At 41.0% G+C, this 13,732-nt stretch overlaps 2 protein-coding genes across 9 annotated transcripts in view; one reads left to right on the plus strand and one right to left on the minus strand.

Moving 5' to 3' along the window:
- SBNO1 (strawberry notch homolog 1) overlaps positions 1-13,732 on the minus strand; it is an 83,027-nt gene that overhangs the window by 35,253 nt on the left and 34,042 nt on the right. For all 8 annotated transcript variants that reach the window (XM_050747860.1, XM_050747858.1, XM_050747856.1 and 5 more), the window contains exons 7-16: positions 11,653-11,813; positions 8,608-8,741; positions 7,756-7,846; positions 6,085-6,246; positions 5,250-5,385; positions 5,065-5,170; positions 4,784-4,937; positions 3,208-3,390; positions 2,557-2,654; positions 789-940 (exon numbers count right to left, since the gene is read on the minus strand). In XM_050747860.1, coding sequence (XP_050603817.1) covers positions 789-940; positions 2,557-2,654; positions 3,208-3,390; positions 4,784-4,937; positions 5,065-5,170; positions 5,250-5,385; positions 6,085-6,246; positions 7,756-7,846; positions 8,608-8,741; positions 11,653-11,813 — 1,377 coding nt within the window. The remainder of the gene's footprint in view (positions 1-788; positions 941-2,556; positions 2,655-3,207; positions 3,391-4,783; positions 4,938-5,064; positions 5,171-5,249; positions 5,386-6,084; positions 6,247-7,755; positions 7,847-8,607; positions 8,742-11,652; positions 11,814-13,732) is intronic.
- DDX55 (DEAD-box helicase 55) overlaps positions 1-13,732 on the plus strand; it is a 312,124-nt gene that overhangs the window by 2,337 nt on the left and 296,055 nt on the right. The window lies entirely within an intron of this gene.

The raw sequence follows: 13,732 nt of genomic DNA on the forward strand, positions 1-13,732 counted from the left end.
CAGGTGACGGGGACCCTGTCACCAAAAAAAAAAAAAAAAAAAAAAGGGCTCTTTTAAAGAAGACTACTGAAACACCCAGCTCTCTATATATTAAAAAACAGGTTTCACAATATACAAAGACACAGGTTTTAGTTCCCATGCATCATTAACTATCTCTGTCAACCTAGGAAAACTCTTTAACCTTTAAATCTTTCTGTGCTTTAGTGACCTCTATCTATAAAACTGGAAAAATAAGATCTAATTTCATATGGACCTCTGCCAGGTTATATGGTAGAATGTATATAGCCAAGTGCTTAACACACAGCCAACCACCAGTGAATTGCTCAATTCCTAATTTAAAACGGGGATAACTTGTGCATTCAAAATTGTACAAGTGACAGTGAAAATTTGGAATCATTTGTGAATTCATGGAAGGCAGTTCATTCCCAAAATATAGCCACTTTCAAATGCTTATGTTTGTGGTATTTTCGACATCAACTATTCTTTTTTTTTTTTTTTTTTTTTGAGACGGAGTCTTGCTCTGTCACCCAGGCTGGAGTGCAGTGGCGCAATCTCGGTTCACTGCAAACTCTGCCTCCCAGGTTCACGCCATTCTCTTGCCTCAGCCTCCCGAGCAGCTGGGACTACAGGCGCCCACCATGACGCCCGGCTAATTTTTTGTATTTTTAGTAGAGACGGGGTTTCACCGTGTTAGCCAGAATGGTCTCAATCTCCTGACCTTGTGATCTGCCCGCCTCAGCCTCCCAAAGTGCTGGGATTACCTATTTTTCCTTTTTTAAAGTACTCACCTTTCCGCTTCTTTATTTTATTTTCTTTACAAGGACTATCTCTTGGTGAACTGTTGTTACTTGGAGCTGTCAAATCGATTCCTAGCAAACTATAAAGTTTTTTCCTGTCTGGAGCAGGAAAATGTTTTTCAATGAGTGACTGCAACACACCTCTGTAGGAGAGAAACAGCAACAATTACTGCTTCAGTTGACAAAGTAATTATACGTAAAGTCTTATTAAATATATTGAAATATACCTTGCTCAGTTTTACAAAATATTGATAAACAAGCTCAAATAAATTTTAATTTTCTAGCCCAAGGCTGTCCAACTAAATAAGAACGCAAACCAAACCACATACACAATTATTACATTTTCTGATCGCTTACATTAAAAAAGTAAAAATAAATAAAACTGGTGGAACTAACTTTAATAATACATGTTATTTAACTCAATGTACCATGTCAACACATATATTTTACATTATTTTTTCTTAAGGAGTCTTTGAAACCTGGCTCAGTACACACATACAAAAACATCTCAATATGGACCGGTCATTTCAACTGCTCAATAGCCACATGTGATGAGAGGCTGCCGTTCCAGACACGACAGTTCTAGGTAATCATGTACAGAAAAATATAGATTAGCAGGCATATGTCTTGCTTTTTTCTTTTTTTTTTTTTTTGAGACAGCGTCTTTGTCACCCCCGGCTGGAGTGCAATGGTCCAATCTCGGCTTACTGAAACCTCCACATCCTGGGTTCAAGCAATTCTCCTGCCTCAGCCTCTCAGGTGTCCGCCACCATGCCTGGCTAATTTCTGTATTTTTAGTAGGACGGGGTTTCACCGTGTTGGCCAAGCTGGTCTCAAACTCCTGACGTCTGGTGATTCACCCGACTCAGCCTCCCAAAGTACTTGGATTACAGGGGATGAGCCTCATGTATTGCTTATAAAAGAAGCATTTGAATGCATCCCGAGGCACAAAATAATAGAGCAGGAAGTTTATTTTGCTCAATTTACTACCAGAGTTTGAATCTGGAGGTTAGGCAAACTAAAAACAATGCCTAAAACATTTTAAAATCTATTTCTGAAGATCTCATGCTTATTTTCAACTTTATAGTAGACTTTCTTTTTTTTTTTATTTTTGAGACAGGGTCTCACTCTGCTGCCCAGAGTGGAGTGGAGTGGTGCTCACTGCAACCTCCACCTCCCAGGTTCAAGGGATTCTCCTGTCTCAGCCTCCCAGGTAGGTGGGACTACAGGGCATGTGCCACCATGCCCAGCTAATTTTTGTACTTTTACTAGAGATGGGGTTTCATCATTTTGGCCAGGCTGGTCTCGAACTACCAACCTTAAATGATGCGCCCACCTCGGCCTCCTAAAGTGCTGAGCTTACAGGTGTGAGGCACCACGCTCAGTCAACTTATAAAGTAGACTTCGTTACATTAGGACGAACTACAGTTACTGTTCCTGTAGATAATGGTAATTTCAAATACAGAACACTAAAACTGAAACTAAACCAAGCTGTCACAGATCTCCAAGATGTACAAGACAGACAAAACCAAGCCCTTCTGTTAGTTCACATACTCTATGTAATATTGGCAAAACGCTTAACATTTTAGGATTATAAGATTTCTGGTATTGTTTTCCAACAGATACACCGTCACAGAAAAGCAGAAAACTCAGATCAAGAAAACTCAAAGATGATGCAGGTGAATCAAAAGTTTTGTCTCCAGGCAATGCCCACATTGGAACTAATCTAAGAACTCAAAAAGAAAAACAAAAACATTACTTGGCAGTTGAAACAAAATCATTCAATTCTCCCCCGCCCTCTTCCAAAGCTTCTAATGTTCTAGCTTCTCCTGTAGACTGTAGACCAATTACAACACACTGGAGAAAAAAGAAAACATGTTAATTACAAATAATGTTTGTGGTTTCTTACCAAGACATATTTTAAATATTTAGCTAAACAAAGATTTCAAACAAGAATGTCCCCATTATTATAAAACACACATTTGTTTTACTTATTTCTTCTATATATTTGAGACAGGTTATATGTCAAAAATTGAGGCAGGAGACAGGATTACAGACAGTAGTAAGCAAGAGTGAAGCACCTGCCCTTGTAGAGTTTATAGTATCTTATCCTTTAAGTAGATAAACATTCACCAAAAAGAAAAAACCTTAATGCAATACACATCCATATGCTACCAGTGCTACCAGCTATGGATGACCAATTATAGTGATGTTTACTTTGTTATACTTTTCTGAACTCTCTAAATTCTCTAAACAGGCATTGCTTTTATAATTTTAGGAAATGTGTTTTTTAAAAGTTCGACTATCCTTTAGGAAAACCTGATTTTACAAGCAGAAAACCTCAGCACCCACAAAGACTAAACAACATAACCCAAAACCAATAAATCTCTTACTGTGTTCTTCTACTTACTTTTCCATTCTTGATTTCCTCTCGAGCTAGTTGCACAACCCTTTTAACTTTGGATGCTATGCATAAGTATTTGAAGAACCTCTGGTGAGCAGACCAGAACTGACCCCACATGGACTTCTTCATTCGTTGCTCGGCATCAATCAGATCTGCAGCTTGCTGAAACCGCTCTCTGGCGATGACCCACTGAAGATACACAATCAACATTTTAGACACTTCATCTTTGAGTCTAGTTATTTAAAAATACCAATTAAATCAAAATAATGTTAAGTGCAAGACCATTTAATATTAATTTAATAAATCATCTTTAGTAACTTGGGAATCTATTTCTCAGGATACTCACACAGTTGTCTCAAGTTTCTTATTACCTAATGCAGTTATTTTACAAAATAATGTGATTTTAAGAACTACGCAACTGAAATAAATGGCTCTAACTTATGAATTACCTTAACAAAATGAAAACATAGAAAATCTGAAATATAAGAACATTGGGGCCGGGCGCGGTGGCTCACGCCTGTAATCCCAGCACTTTGGGAGGCCGAGGCGGGCGGATCACAAGGTCAGGAGATCGAGACCACTGTGAAACCCTGTCTCTACTAAAAATACAAAAAATGAGCCGGGCGCAGTGGCGGGCGCCTGTAGTCCCAGCTACTCGGGAGGCTGGGGCAGGAGAATGCCGTGAACCCAGGAGGCGGAGCTTGCAGTGAGCCAGGATCGCGCCACTGCACTCCAGCTTGGGCGACAGAGCAAGACTCCGTCTCAAAAAAAAAAAAAAAAAAAAAAAAAAAGAACATTGGTTAGACCAGGCGCAGTGGCTGAGGCCTGTAATCCCAGCACTTTGGGAGGCTAAGGCAGGTGAATCACTTGAGCCCAGATCCGGCTGGGCAACACTGTAAAACCTCATCTCTGCCAAAAAATACAAAAATTAGCCAGGCACGGTGGCACGTGCCTGCAGTCCCTGCTACTCAGGAGGCAGTGTTGGGAGGACTCCTTGAACCTGGTTGGTAGAGGCTGCAGTAAGCCAAGATCACACCACTGTACTCCAGTCTGGGTGACAGAGTAAGACCCTGCCTCAAAAACAAAAAACAAAAAACAAAAAACCACATTGGTTAAACAGCCTATCATCTGGTAACTCATCTGGTTTGTTTTGTTTTGTTTTTGTTTTTGTTTTGCGATGGAGTCTCCCTCTGTTACCCAAGCTGGAGTGCAGTGGCACAATCTTGGTTCACTGCAACCTCCGCCTCCTGAGTTCAAGCAATTCTCCTGCCTCAGCCTCCCCAAGTAGTTGGCACTACAGGCGCGTGCCACCATGCCTGGCTAATTTTTTTCCGTACTTTTAGTAGAGATGAGGTTTCAATATGTAGGCCAGGCTGGTCTCGAACTCTTGACCTCAGGTGATCCGCTCGCCTCAGCCTCCCAAGTGCTGGGATTACAGGCATGAGCCACAGCGCCTGGCTTCATCTGTTGTTTTATAGCAGAAATACATTCCCACGGGCAGGAGGCATCACAATCACCAAAACTAACAGAAACATTATCAGATACATTAAATAAACACTAGGAAAGAAGAAAAATTCCTCACCAGCTTGACGGCTTTGTTATACATTTTAACATAGCTCTGAGAAAGAAGAACTTCCTCAATTTTGAAGGTCACTCCAGTAAAGCTCAGCTGTCGAGCAATGTACATTCCTCTAAGCTTCATATCCATAGCAACTATTTCCATGGCACCAACTCCTCTGAATAAAATTAAAACATACAGTAACTACCAATAAAGTAGAATTTTAACATACAGAGAACGGGCTTTAGGAATAACACATTTCTTAGATTGCTACTGAAAACAGTATATACCGTAAACTGCATTACCTCCGTTCTACTGCTTGAATAAAATCACTGAATTCTCTAAATGGAGTACCCTCACCCCATATGCCAAGACGGTTCATATAGGCCATGTTGCGTGGTTCAGAAGCACCTGAAAATCCCACAAATGAAATATATTATAGTTGAAACAATAACCTACAATATATATTTTTAAATAAATAACTACTCACCAGTTGCACTAGCATAAACAACTCTGGCTTTTGGCAATTTGTTCTGAAGCTCTAAAACTGCTAAGCCTGTCTTGGTTGGCTTTGAAGAACCAACAGGACATAAGTTTTTGGCTTTATGACACTCATCAAACACTATCTAAATGGAATGAATTAAGGAATGTACCACGTCAGTATTAAGTATCTCCAGTCTTTCAAGAAGAGTTAACTTTTATTTCCCTGAGGCCTTCTGATTGTCTACTTTATGACTACAAATACACAGGAAGTCCTATGGGCCTTTCCCCAGTTACATCCTCCTCCCTCTCTAGCCTCAAAGACATTCACTGAATTTGGAATTTATCTAAACCAGCAATTTGCTTCTAAATTAAAACAGAGAAAAGAACCCACTGCAGCAAGAAGTTGTTATTTGGTAACTTATATCAGCAGAAGCATGATTGGTAACCAACTTAATCAGCATTTCAAAAAGTGACGTTCCTCATGCAGGACAGTTAAAAGACATACTGTGAACAAGTTTGGGACCACTAAGTTCTAACAGTTTTCTTTCTCTGAATCTTCTCGGGTATTCTGCTATGTAAATATGCAATGTTAATCCTCAAAAGTGGAATACAATATTCAGTATTCCTCATATCTATTAACATTTTTCCAAACCAGGAGGTTAGTTTCCTATCTGACAGGTAAAAAACCGAATCAACTTTCCAATCCCTTTGTACTCTAGGTAATCATTGAAGTTTACACTCCAGCAGTTCGTTTAATCTCAAGATTCCTGTTTCCCAAAAGTCTACCCTTTTACAATTTTGTTATCATTAAAAAATAGAAAAATATTTGCCATAAAGGATACCACTCCATCGAAGTCATCACCACACCAATGCAGAAGTTGTTTTAACCTAGTTTTGTACTTGCCGCCAGACTGGCTTTCACCAATAAGTGAAGAGTAAGTAGCAAAAATAACACCCTTTTTCACACTCCCATTATGTTTGGAAGAAATTTTTCCATATTTAAACTAAAAAAGAAAAGAAAATAATTTAGTTAATTAGCATACCTTTCTCTCTGAAACACTTATCCCAACTAAACATTCACAAGCTGGAACTCGTTAGGCCCATGACAGGATTCAGAAAACACAAAAGTACAAGGAGACACAAATTTCTTTGTATAGATGTATATAACACAAACACACAACTTTATAGTACAAAAATCCAGTTTTTGGTAGGGCACAGTGGCTCACGCCTGTAATACCAACACTTTGGGAGGTCAAGGTGGGTGGATCGCTTGAGCTCAGGAGTTCAAGAACAGCCTGGCGAATATAGTGAAACCCCATCTCTGCAAAAAATACAAAAATTAGCCAGGCATCATGGCGCATGTCTGTAGTCCCAGCTACGCCAGAGGCTGAGGTGGGAGAATTGCTTGAGCCTGGGAGACAGAGGTTGCAGTGAGCCGAGATTGCGCCACTGCACTTCAGTCTGGGAGACAGAGCTGAGATCTTTAAAAAAAAAAAAATCCAGTTTTCAAAGTCTTAAAAACTTTATTACCACGAAAAAACATTAAAAACCAGACAAACTCCCCTATAAGAAAAAAAAAGTCACAACTTACATTTATTGTGCACTTACTATATGCAAAACACCGTGATTAATTTCTGATACATAAGAATTATGAGTAGTTGTTAATGCGCCCTTCTAATACTACTCTGAAATAAAAAAAAAAAATTCTAGATGCCAGTTACATCCTTTTAGTTCTGAACTATACACAGTCATTCAAGACACAGTATTTTACAGCCACAAATCCACCCAGTAAAAACCCACCCTAACAAGCCAGTTTAGGGCAACACTGAATTCAACTTAGGACTCGCATGGGAAGTAGAGGTGCAGTTACTTATTTTCAAAGGGCTACTAGGGAGGCCCTTCCAGGAACCCTATAAGTCTATTTTAACCTTATAACACCAACAATTGGTGCATGCAGAGTAAGTCAATAAAGATTTGCTAACTGAACCTTAACATTCTAAAACACACTGGTACATGTTGTCTTTCACCTTACAGAACTGTTTTCACATGAGCAGAGGTATGGGTAACTCAAGTCCATTAGCTGTAAAAATACTGAAACCGGTCTGCCCAAGCCATAACTATCTACATCACATAGGATTTGGAGACCTATAGTGCAAGGTATCCCAACTGTCTACACTGCACCTTTATGACATATAAACTATAGAAGACAGACACAAGTAACACTGAACACTGAGAGAATCGACTGGTGTGCACTGTACACTTAGAGCACATCTCAATGTGGATTGGTCATTTACACTGCTCAATAGCCACATGTGATGAGTGGCTACTGCGTCAGTGTTTAGCACACAGGAATCCACAAACCAACAATAGTGGCTAGCGCTCACTATGCTTTTTGTGGAGTAACATCAAAGTTTTCCAAAAAGTTTCCCCTTATATAGATAGCTATTATTATTCTCATCTCACAGATGAGTCAATATTTATTGAATGACCAACTGAATAAAAAGATTTCATACCTTATTTAATGAATGAACCAAAATGTTTTTTGCTCCAATATCCCTTAAATCTCTTTCAGCATCATACTTTAAGTCATTTGAAACACTAAACCTGCCAAAATATTAAAAAGCACAAATTAAATACAAATTATACCATTCTAGAATTCAGAAATTAATAAAGCCAGGTCGTGACACTTCAAAAAAAAAAAAAAAGAAAGAAAAATACACTTACTCATTGAAACCAATCCCACTGAGTGCAGTGGCTCACAACCATAATCCCAGCACTTTGGGAGCCTGAGGCAGGAGGACCGCCTGAGCCCAGGAGTTCAAGACCAGCCTGGGCAACACAACAAGAGCCCATATCTACAAAAAATTAGCCAAGCATGGTAGTGTACGCCTGTAGTCCCAGCTACTCAGGAGGCTGAGGCAGGAGAATTGCTTGAGCCCCAGTGGTAGAGGCTGCAGTGAGCCAGGAATGTGCCACAGCACTCCAGTCTGGGTGACAAAGACTCTGTCTTGATGGGAAGGGGGATCCCATCCCCACATGCTAAAGTAATTATTCACTAACAAAAGCTTCCACAGCCAGTTTTTTTTTTTTTCTTTTTTCTTTTTGAGATGGTGTCTCACTGTCACCCAGGCTGGAGTGCAGTGGCGAGATCTCGGCTCACTGCAAACTCTGCCTCCCGGATTCACGCCATTCTCCTGCCTCAGCCTCCTGAGGAGCTGGGACTACAGGCACCAACCACGACGCTTGGCTAATTTTTTGTATTTTTAGTAGAGATGGAGTTTCATCGTTGTTAGCCAGGATGGTCTCCATCTCCTGACCTTGTGATCGGCCACGCCCAGCCCAGAGGTAAGTTTTTAAACACTTACCACAATGCTCGTTTTCTACTCAACAAATAATTTTCATAGATGATTCCTGCTATCGTCCTTCCTTTTCCTACACCAGCACCATCACCTATTAAGAAGCCAGCACGATCTCCATTAGGTAGGAAAGTTTCATGTTGCTGAAAAACAAAAAGCTGGTAATTAATATAATCCTTCAGATATTTTGGTGATCAATCTTTCATACACTGTTTTTAGGAATAGAAGTATATTGATGTTATCTGTTTTTTGTTTCGTATATATATTTTGTGACTTTGTTTTTACATAAATTTCATACAGTTTTGGATTTCTTTTTTTTTTTGAGACGGAGTCGTGCTCTGTCGCCCAGGCTGGAGTGCAGTGGCACAATCTCGGCTCACTGCAAGCTCCGCCTCCCGGGTTCACGCCATTCTCCTGCCTCAGCCTCCTGAGTAGCTGGGGCTACAGGCACCTGCCACCACGCCCGGCTAATTTTTTGTATTTTTAGTAGAGACGGGGTTTCACCACGTTAGCTAGGATGGTCTCGATCTCCTGACCTCGTGATCCGCCCGCCTCAGCCTCCCAAAGTGCTGGGATTACAGGCGTGAGCCACCACGCCCGGCCAAATTTCAAAGTTTTGGCTTTTAATGTGGATACTTTCTTTTTTCTTTTCTTTTTTTGAGATGAAGTCTCGCTATGTCACCAGGCTGAAGTGCAATGGCATAATCTTGGCTCACTGCAACCTCCGACTCCCTACTGAAGCTATTTTGCTGCCTCAGCCTCCCGAGTATCTGGGATGACAGGCAGGCGCCACCACGTCCAGTTAATTTTTTGTATCTTTAGTAGATGGGTTTCACTGTGTTGACCAGGATGGTCTCGATTTCCTGACCTCATGATGCGCACGCCTCGGCCTCCCAAAGTGCTGGGATTACAAGCGTGAGCCACCACGCTCAGCTTAATGTGGATACTTTCTACATATTTACTGTATATTATTTCCTGCTACTCTCCCATGCATCAGGTAACTAAAGTTAACCAACTGGTGAGCCCGCCTACTCCCCTCATCAACACTTGCAGAATCAAATAGAAAGTTTTTTTTTTGGAGGCAGAGTTTCGCTCTTGTTGCCCAGGCTGGAGTGCAATGGCACAATTTCGGCTCACCGCAACCTCCGCCTCCTGAGTTCAAGCGATTCTCCTGCCTCAGCCTCCCAAGTAGCTGGGATTACAGGTGTGTGCTACCACGCATGGCTAGTTTTGTATTTTAAGTAGAGACGGGGTTTCACCATGTTGGCCAGGCTGTTCTCAAACTCCTGACCCACCCGCCTCAGCCTTCCAAAGTGCTGGGATTATAGGCGTGAGCCACCACACCCGGCCAGTGGTTTGTTTGTTTGTTTTTGAGACAGTCTCAGCTCACTGCAACCTCCACATCCTGGATTTAAGCGACTCTCCTTAGGTTCCCGAGTAGCTGGGATTACAGGTGTGCACCACCATGCCTGGCTAATTTTTGTATTTTTGGTAGAGACAGGGTTTCACCACGCTGGCCAGGCTGGTCTCAAACTCCTGACCTCAGGATGACCCAACTGACTCGGCCTCCCAAACTGCTGGGACTGGGCCGGGCACCGTGGCTCACGCCTGTAATCCCAGCACTTTGGGAGGCTGAGGTGGGTGGATCATGAGGTCAGGAAATCGAGACCATCCTGGCTAACATGGTGAAACCCCATCTCCACTAAAAGTAGAAAAAATTAGCCAGGTGTGCGAGGCGGAGGCTTCAGTGAGCCTAGATTGCACCACTGCACTCCAGCCTGGGTGACACAGCGAGATTCCGTCTCAAAAAAAAAAAAAAAAAAAAAAAAAAAATGCTGGGATTACAGGCGTGAGCCACCACGCCCAGCCAAATTAAAAGTTTTGTATCACACAAAATATGGAGGATAAATGGCTATTTTGGTCATTACTTATTTTACAGATATGGAATATGACTGAAATCACTTCAAGACAACTGTTTAACTCTACCTCACATCATTTTAAAAGCCCACACAACACCCCACAGTCCAATAATATCACAGTTTATGCAATCACCCCCCAACAATGTGGATGCTCAAATCTTTTCCAGCTGGGGGGACCAAAGGTACAACAAATATCATTCTGCATATGTTCTTATCTACAGTTCTAGGGAACACACTCCTAGGAATGGGTATATATACACACACACACATATACATATATGTAATTTTTTTTTTTCTTTTTGAGACAGGGTCTTGTTCCCATCACCCAGGCTAGAGTGACAAGATCACAGCTTACTGCAGCCTCGACTTCCCTGGCTGAGGTGATTCCCCTACCTCAGCCTCCCGAGAAACTGGGACTATAGGCGCATGCCACTACACTCAGCTAATTTTTTGTATTTTTAGTAGACATGATGTTTCACCATGTTACCCAGACTGGTCCTGAACTCCTGGGCTCAAGCACCCAGCTCAGCCTCCCAAAGTGCTGGGATTGCAGAAATGAGCCACTGTGCCTGGTCGATATACTTTCTTTTTTTTTTTTTTTTTGAGACAGAGTCTCGCTCTGTTGCCTAGGCTGGAGTGCTGTGGCGCCATCTCAGCTCACTGCAAGCTCCGCCTCCAAGGTTCAAGCCATTCTCCTGCCTCAGCCTCCCGAGTAGCTGGGACTACAGGCGCCCGCCACCACGTCCTGCTAATTTTTTTGTATTTTTAGTAGAGACGGGGTTTCACTGTGTTAGCCAGGATGGTCTCGTCTCCTGACCTCGTGATCCGCCCGCCTCAGCCTCACAAAGTGCTGGGATTACAGGCGTAAGCCACCGTGCCCGGCCCATATTTTTAATTTTAATAGATACTCTCAGTAAATTCCAAGAAAGTTATAACATTTGCCATTTCCACTGGAAATGTACTACCTGTATCTCTTCTATACTTCTAAATTTAATTTTCCAACACACTAAACTTTCATAAAAATCAATTTACAGGGTTTTCATACAAGGAAAAGTTACCTTTAGATTAAAACAACTATGTTATATGGAATAGGATAAAATAATTATTGTATTAATTATGAAATATTACTGCTTACCTGGGCTGCATATGTAATTGCCTCAAGCTGCAATGCTGATAACCAGCCATTATCAATGGTTTCCTCAGAAATGGATGTTTTGTACCAAACATCAGGAGGAGTAACACTGGATAAAGAGCTAGTTTCCACTACAGCATCCGGATGACGCAAGCCAATTTTTACTAAACAAAAATGTAAAAACAAAATATTTTAATTATTCTAAGTAATAACATTTCTAGTTTCATTATAAGATATTTTATTGTTTTTCTTATGACAAAGAAAATAAAAAGTATTCACTCTGGGCTTCTATAAAAAGTCACTGACGATAAAGTAGTATCTATATTTGACTAAAATAATTTATCAACTACATATGGTTAAAATAGAGATTTGGGCCAGGTGGGTGGCTCACGCGTGTAATCCTAGCACTTTAGGAGGCCGAGGGATCACTTGAGGTCAGGCGTTCAAGACCAGCCTGGCCAACATAGCAAAACCCTGTCTCTACTAAAAATACAAAAATTAGCTGGACATGTTGGCACACGCCTGTAATTCCAGCTACTCAGGAGGCTGAGGAACGAGAATTGCTTGAACCCAGGAGACGGAGGTTGCAATGAGCCAAGACTGCGCCACTGCACTCCAGCCTGAGTGGAGTGAGCCTCTGTCTCAAAAAATAAATAAATAAACTTAAATAATAAATAAAATAAAATAGAGATTTGCTGATTTAAAAAGATCTAAAAAAACACCAACTTGGTTCATACCAGCAGGCTCTCTAGTAGTAACAGAACATAATGCCAGATTAAGGAGTTCTGTTACTTCAGTCCCTCACTCAGTAAAACAAAAGTTTGCAATATAATTATACTTTGAGGCTAGGCACGAAGGCTCATGCTTATAATCTCAGCACTTTGGGAGGCGAAAGCAGGAGTATCATTTCAGGCCAAGAGTTTAAGACCAGCCTCCCCAACATAGTGAGACCTTCATCTCTACAATTAAAATCCAAAAATTAGCTGGGCATGGTGGTGGGACTTGTGGTCTGAGCTACTCAGGAGGCTGAGGCGGGAAGATTGCTTGAGCCTTGAAGGCTGAGGCTGCAGTGAGCTAAGATTGCGCCACTGCCTGGCTGGGTGTGGTGGCTCACGTCTGTAATCCCAGCACTTTGGGAAGCCAAGGTGGGTGGATCTCCTGAGGTCAGGCATTCGAGACCAGCCTGGCCAACATGGTGAAACCCCATCTCTACTAAAAATACAAAACTCAGCCAGGTATGGTGGTGCATGCCTGTAATCCTAGCTACTCAGGAGACTGAGGAATGAGAATTGCTTGAATCCAGGAGGGATCCTGGGAGGCAGAGGTTGCAGTGAGGCAAGAGCATGCCACTGCACTCCAGACTGAGTAAAAAGCCAGACCCCACCTTAAAAACAATAATATATTTTACTTTGAAACGTATTTGAAAGACAAACTTGGCTATAAAATTAAACAACCAAGTCCCCAAAATGTACAACATGAATACATTAAAATAATGATCAGGGAACTTTTTCTGTAAAGGGTCTGAGAATGATTTTGCCATTTTAGGCCATCCTCTCTCTTGTACAACTACTTAACATTGCTGTTGTAGTGTCAACGCAGCCATAGATAATATGTAAACCAATAATCATGCCTGTTATGATAAAACTTTATTTACTATAAAAGAGGGATTGGTCCAGATTGAGTTTGCTGCCCTCTGGCTTAAAGGGCCATAAACTCTTTCAATCCTTTTGCAAAATGATTATTGGAATAAAAAGAAGTTCAGATAGGACCCCTAAAATTCATTATAGGTGACCAGAAAAGGATGGAATCTTGGATTCTATGAGTAGTTCATAAAAAGAGAATTGTAGATCAATTCAAATGGTATTATTAGTGGCTTTTTATAGAAACCAAGACTACACGAAAGACAAATTCTAGATACAGATTTGTTTCCTATAATGAAAAAGTGAAAATTTTATGCAAATACTAAAAACCTAATTTTCAACTTCATATAGTGGCTGCTAAAAAAAAAAGAATCATGGTTATACAAAAGGGAGAAACAAAGTTAATTAAAAACTATGGAATTCAAATAGCACAATTATTTTTA

Source organism: Macaca thibetana, chromosome 11 (assembly GCF_024542745.1).
Source record: "Macaca thibetana thibetana isolate TM-01 chromosome 11, ASM2454274v1, whole genome shotgun sequence".
NCBI lineage: Eukaryota > Metazoa > Chordata > Mammalia > Primates > Cercopithecidae > Macaca > Macaca thibetana.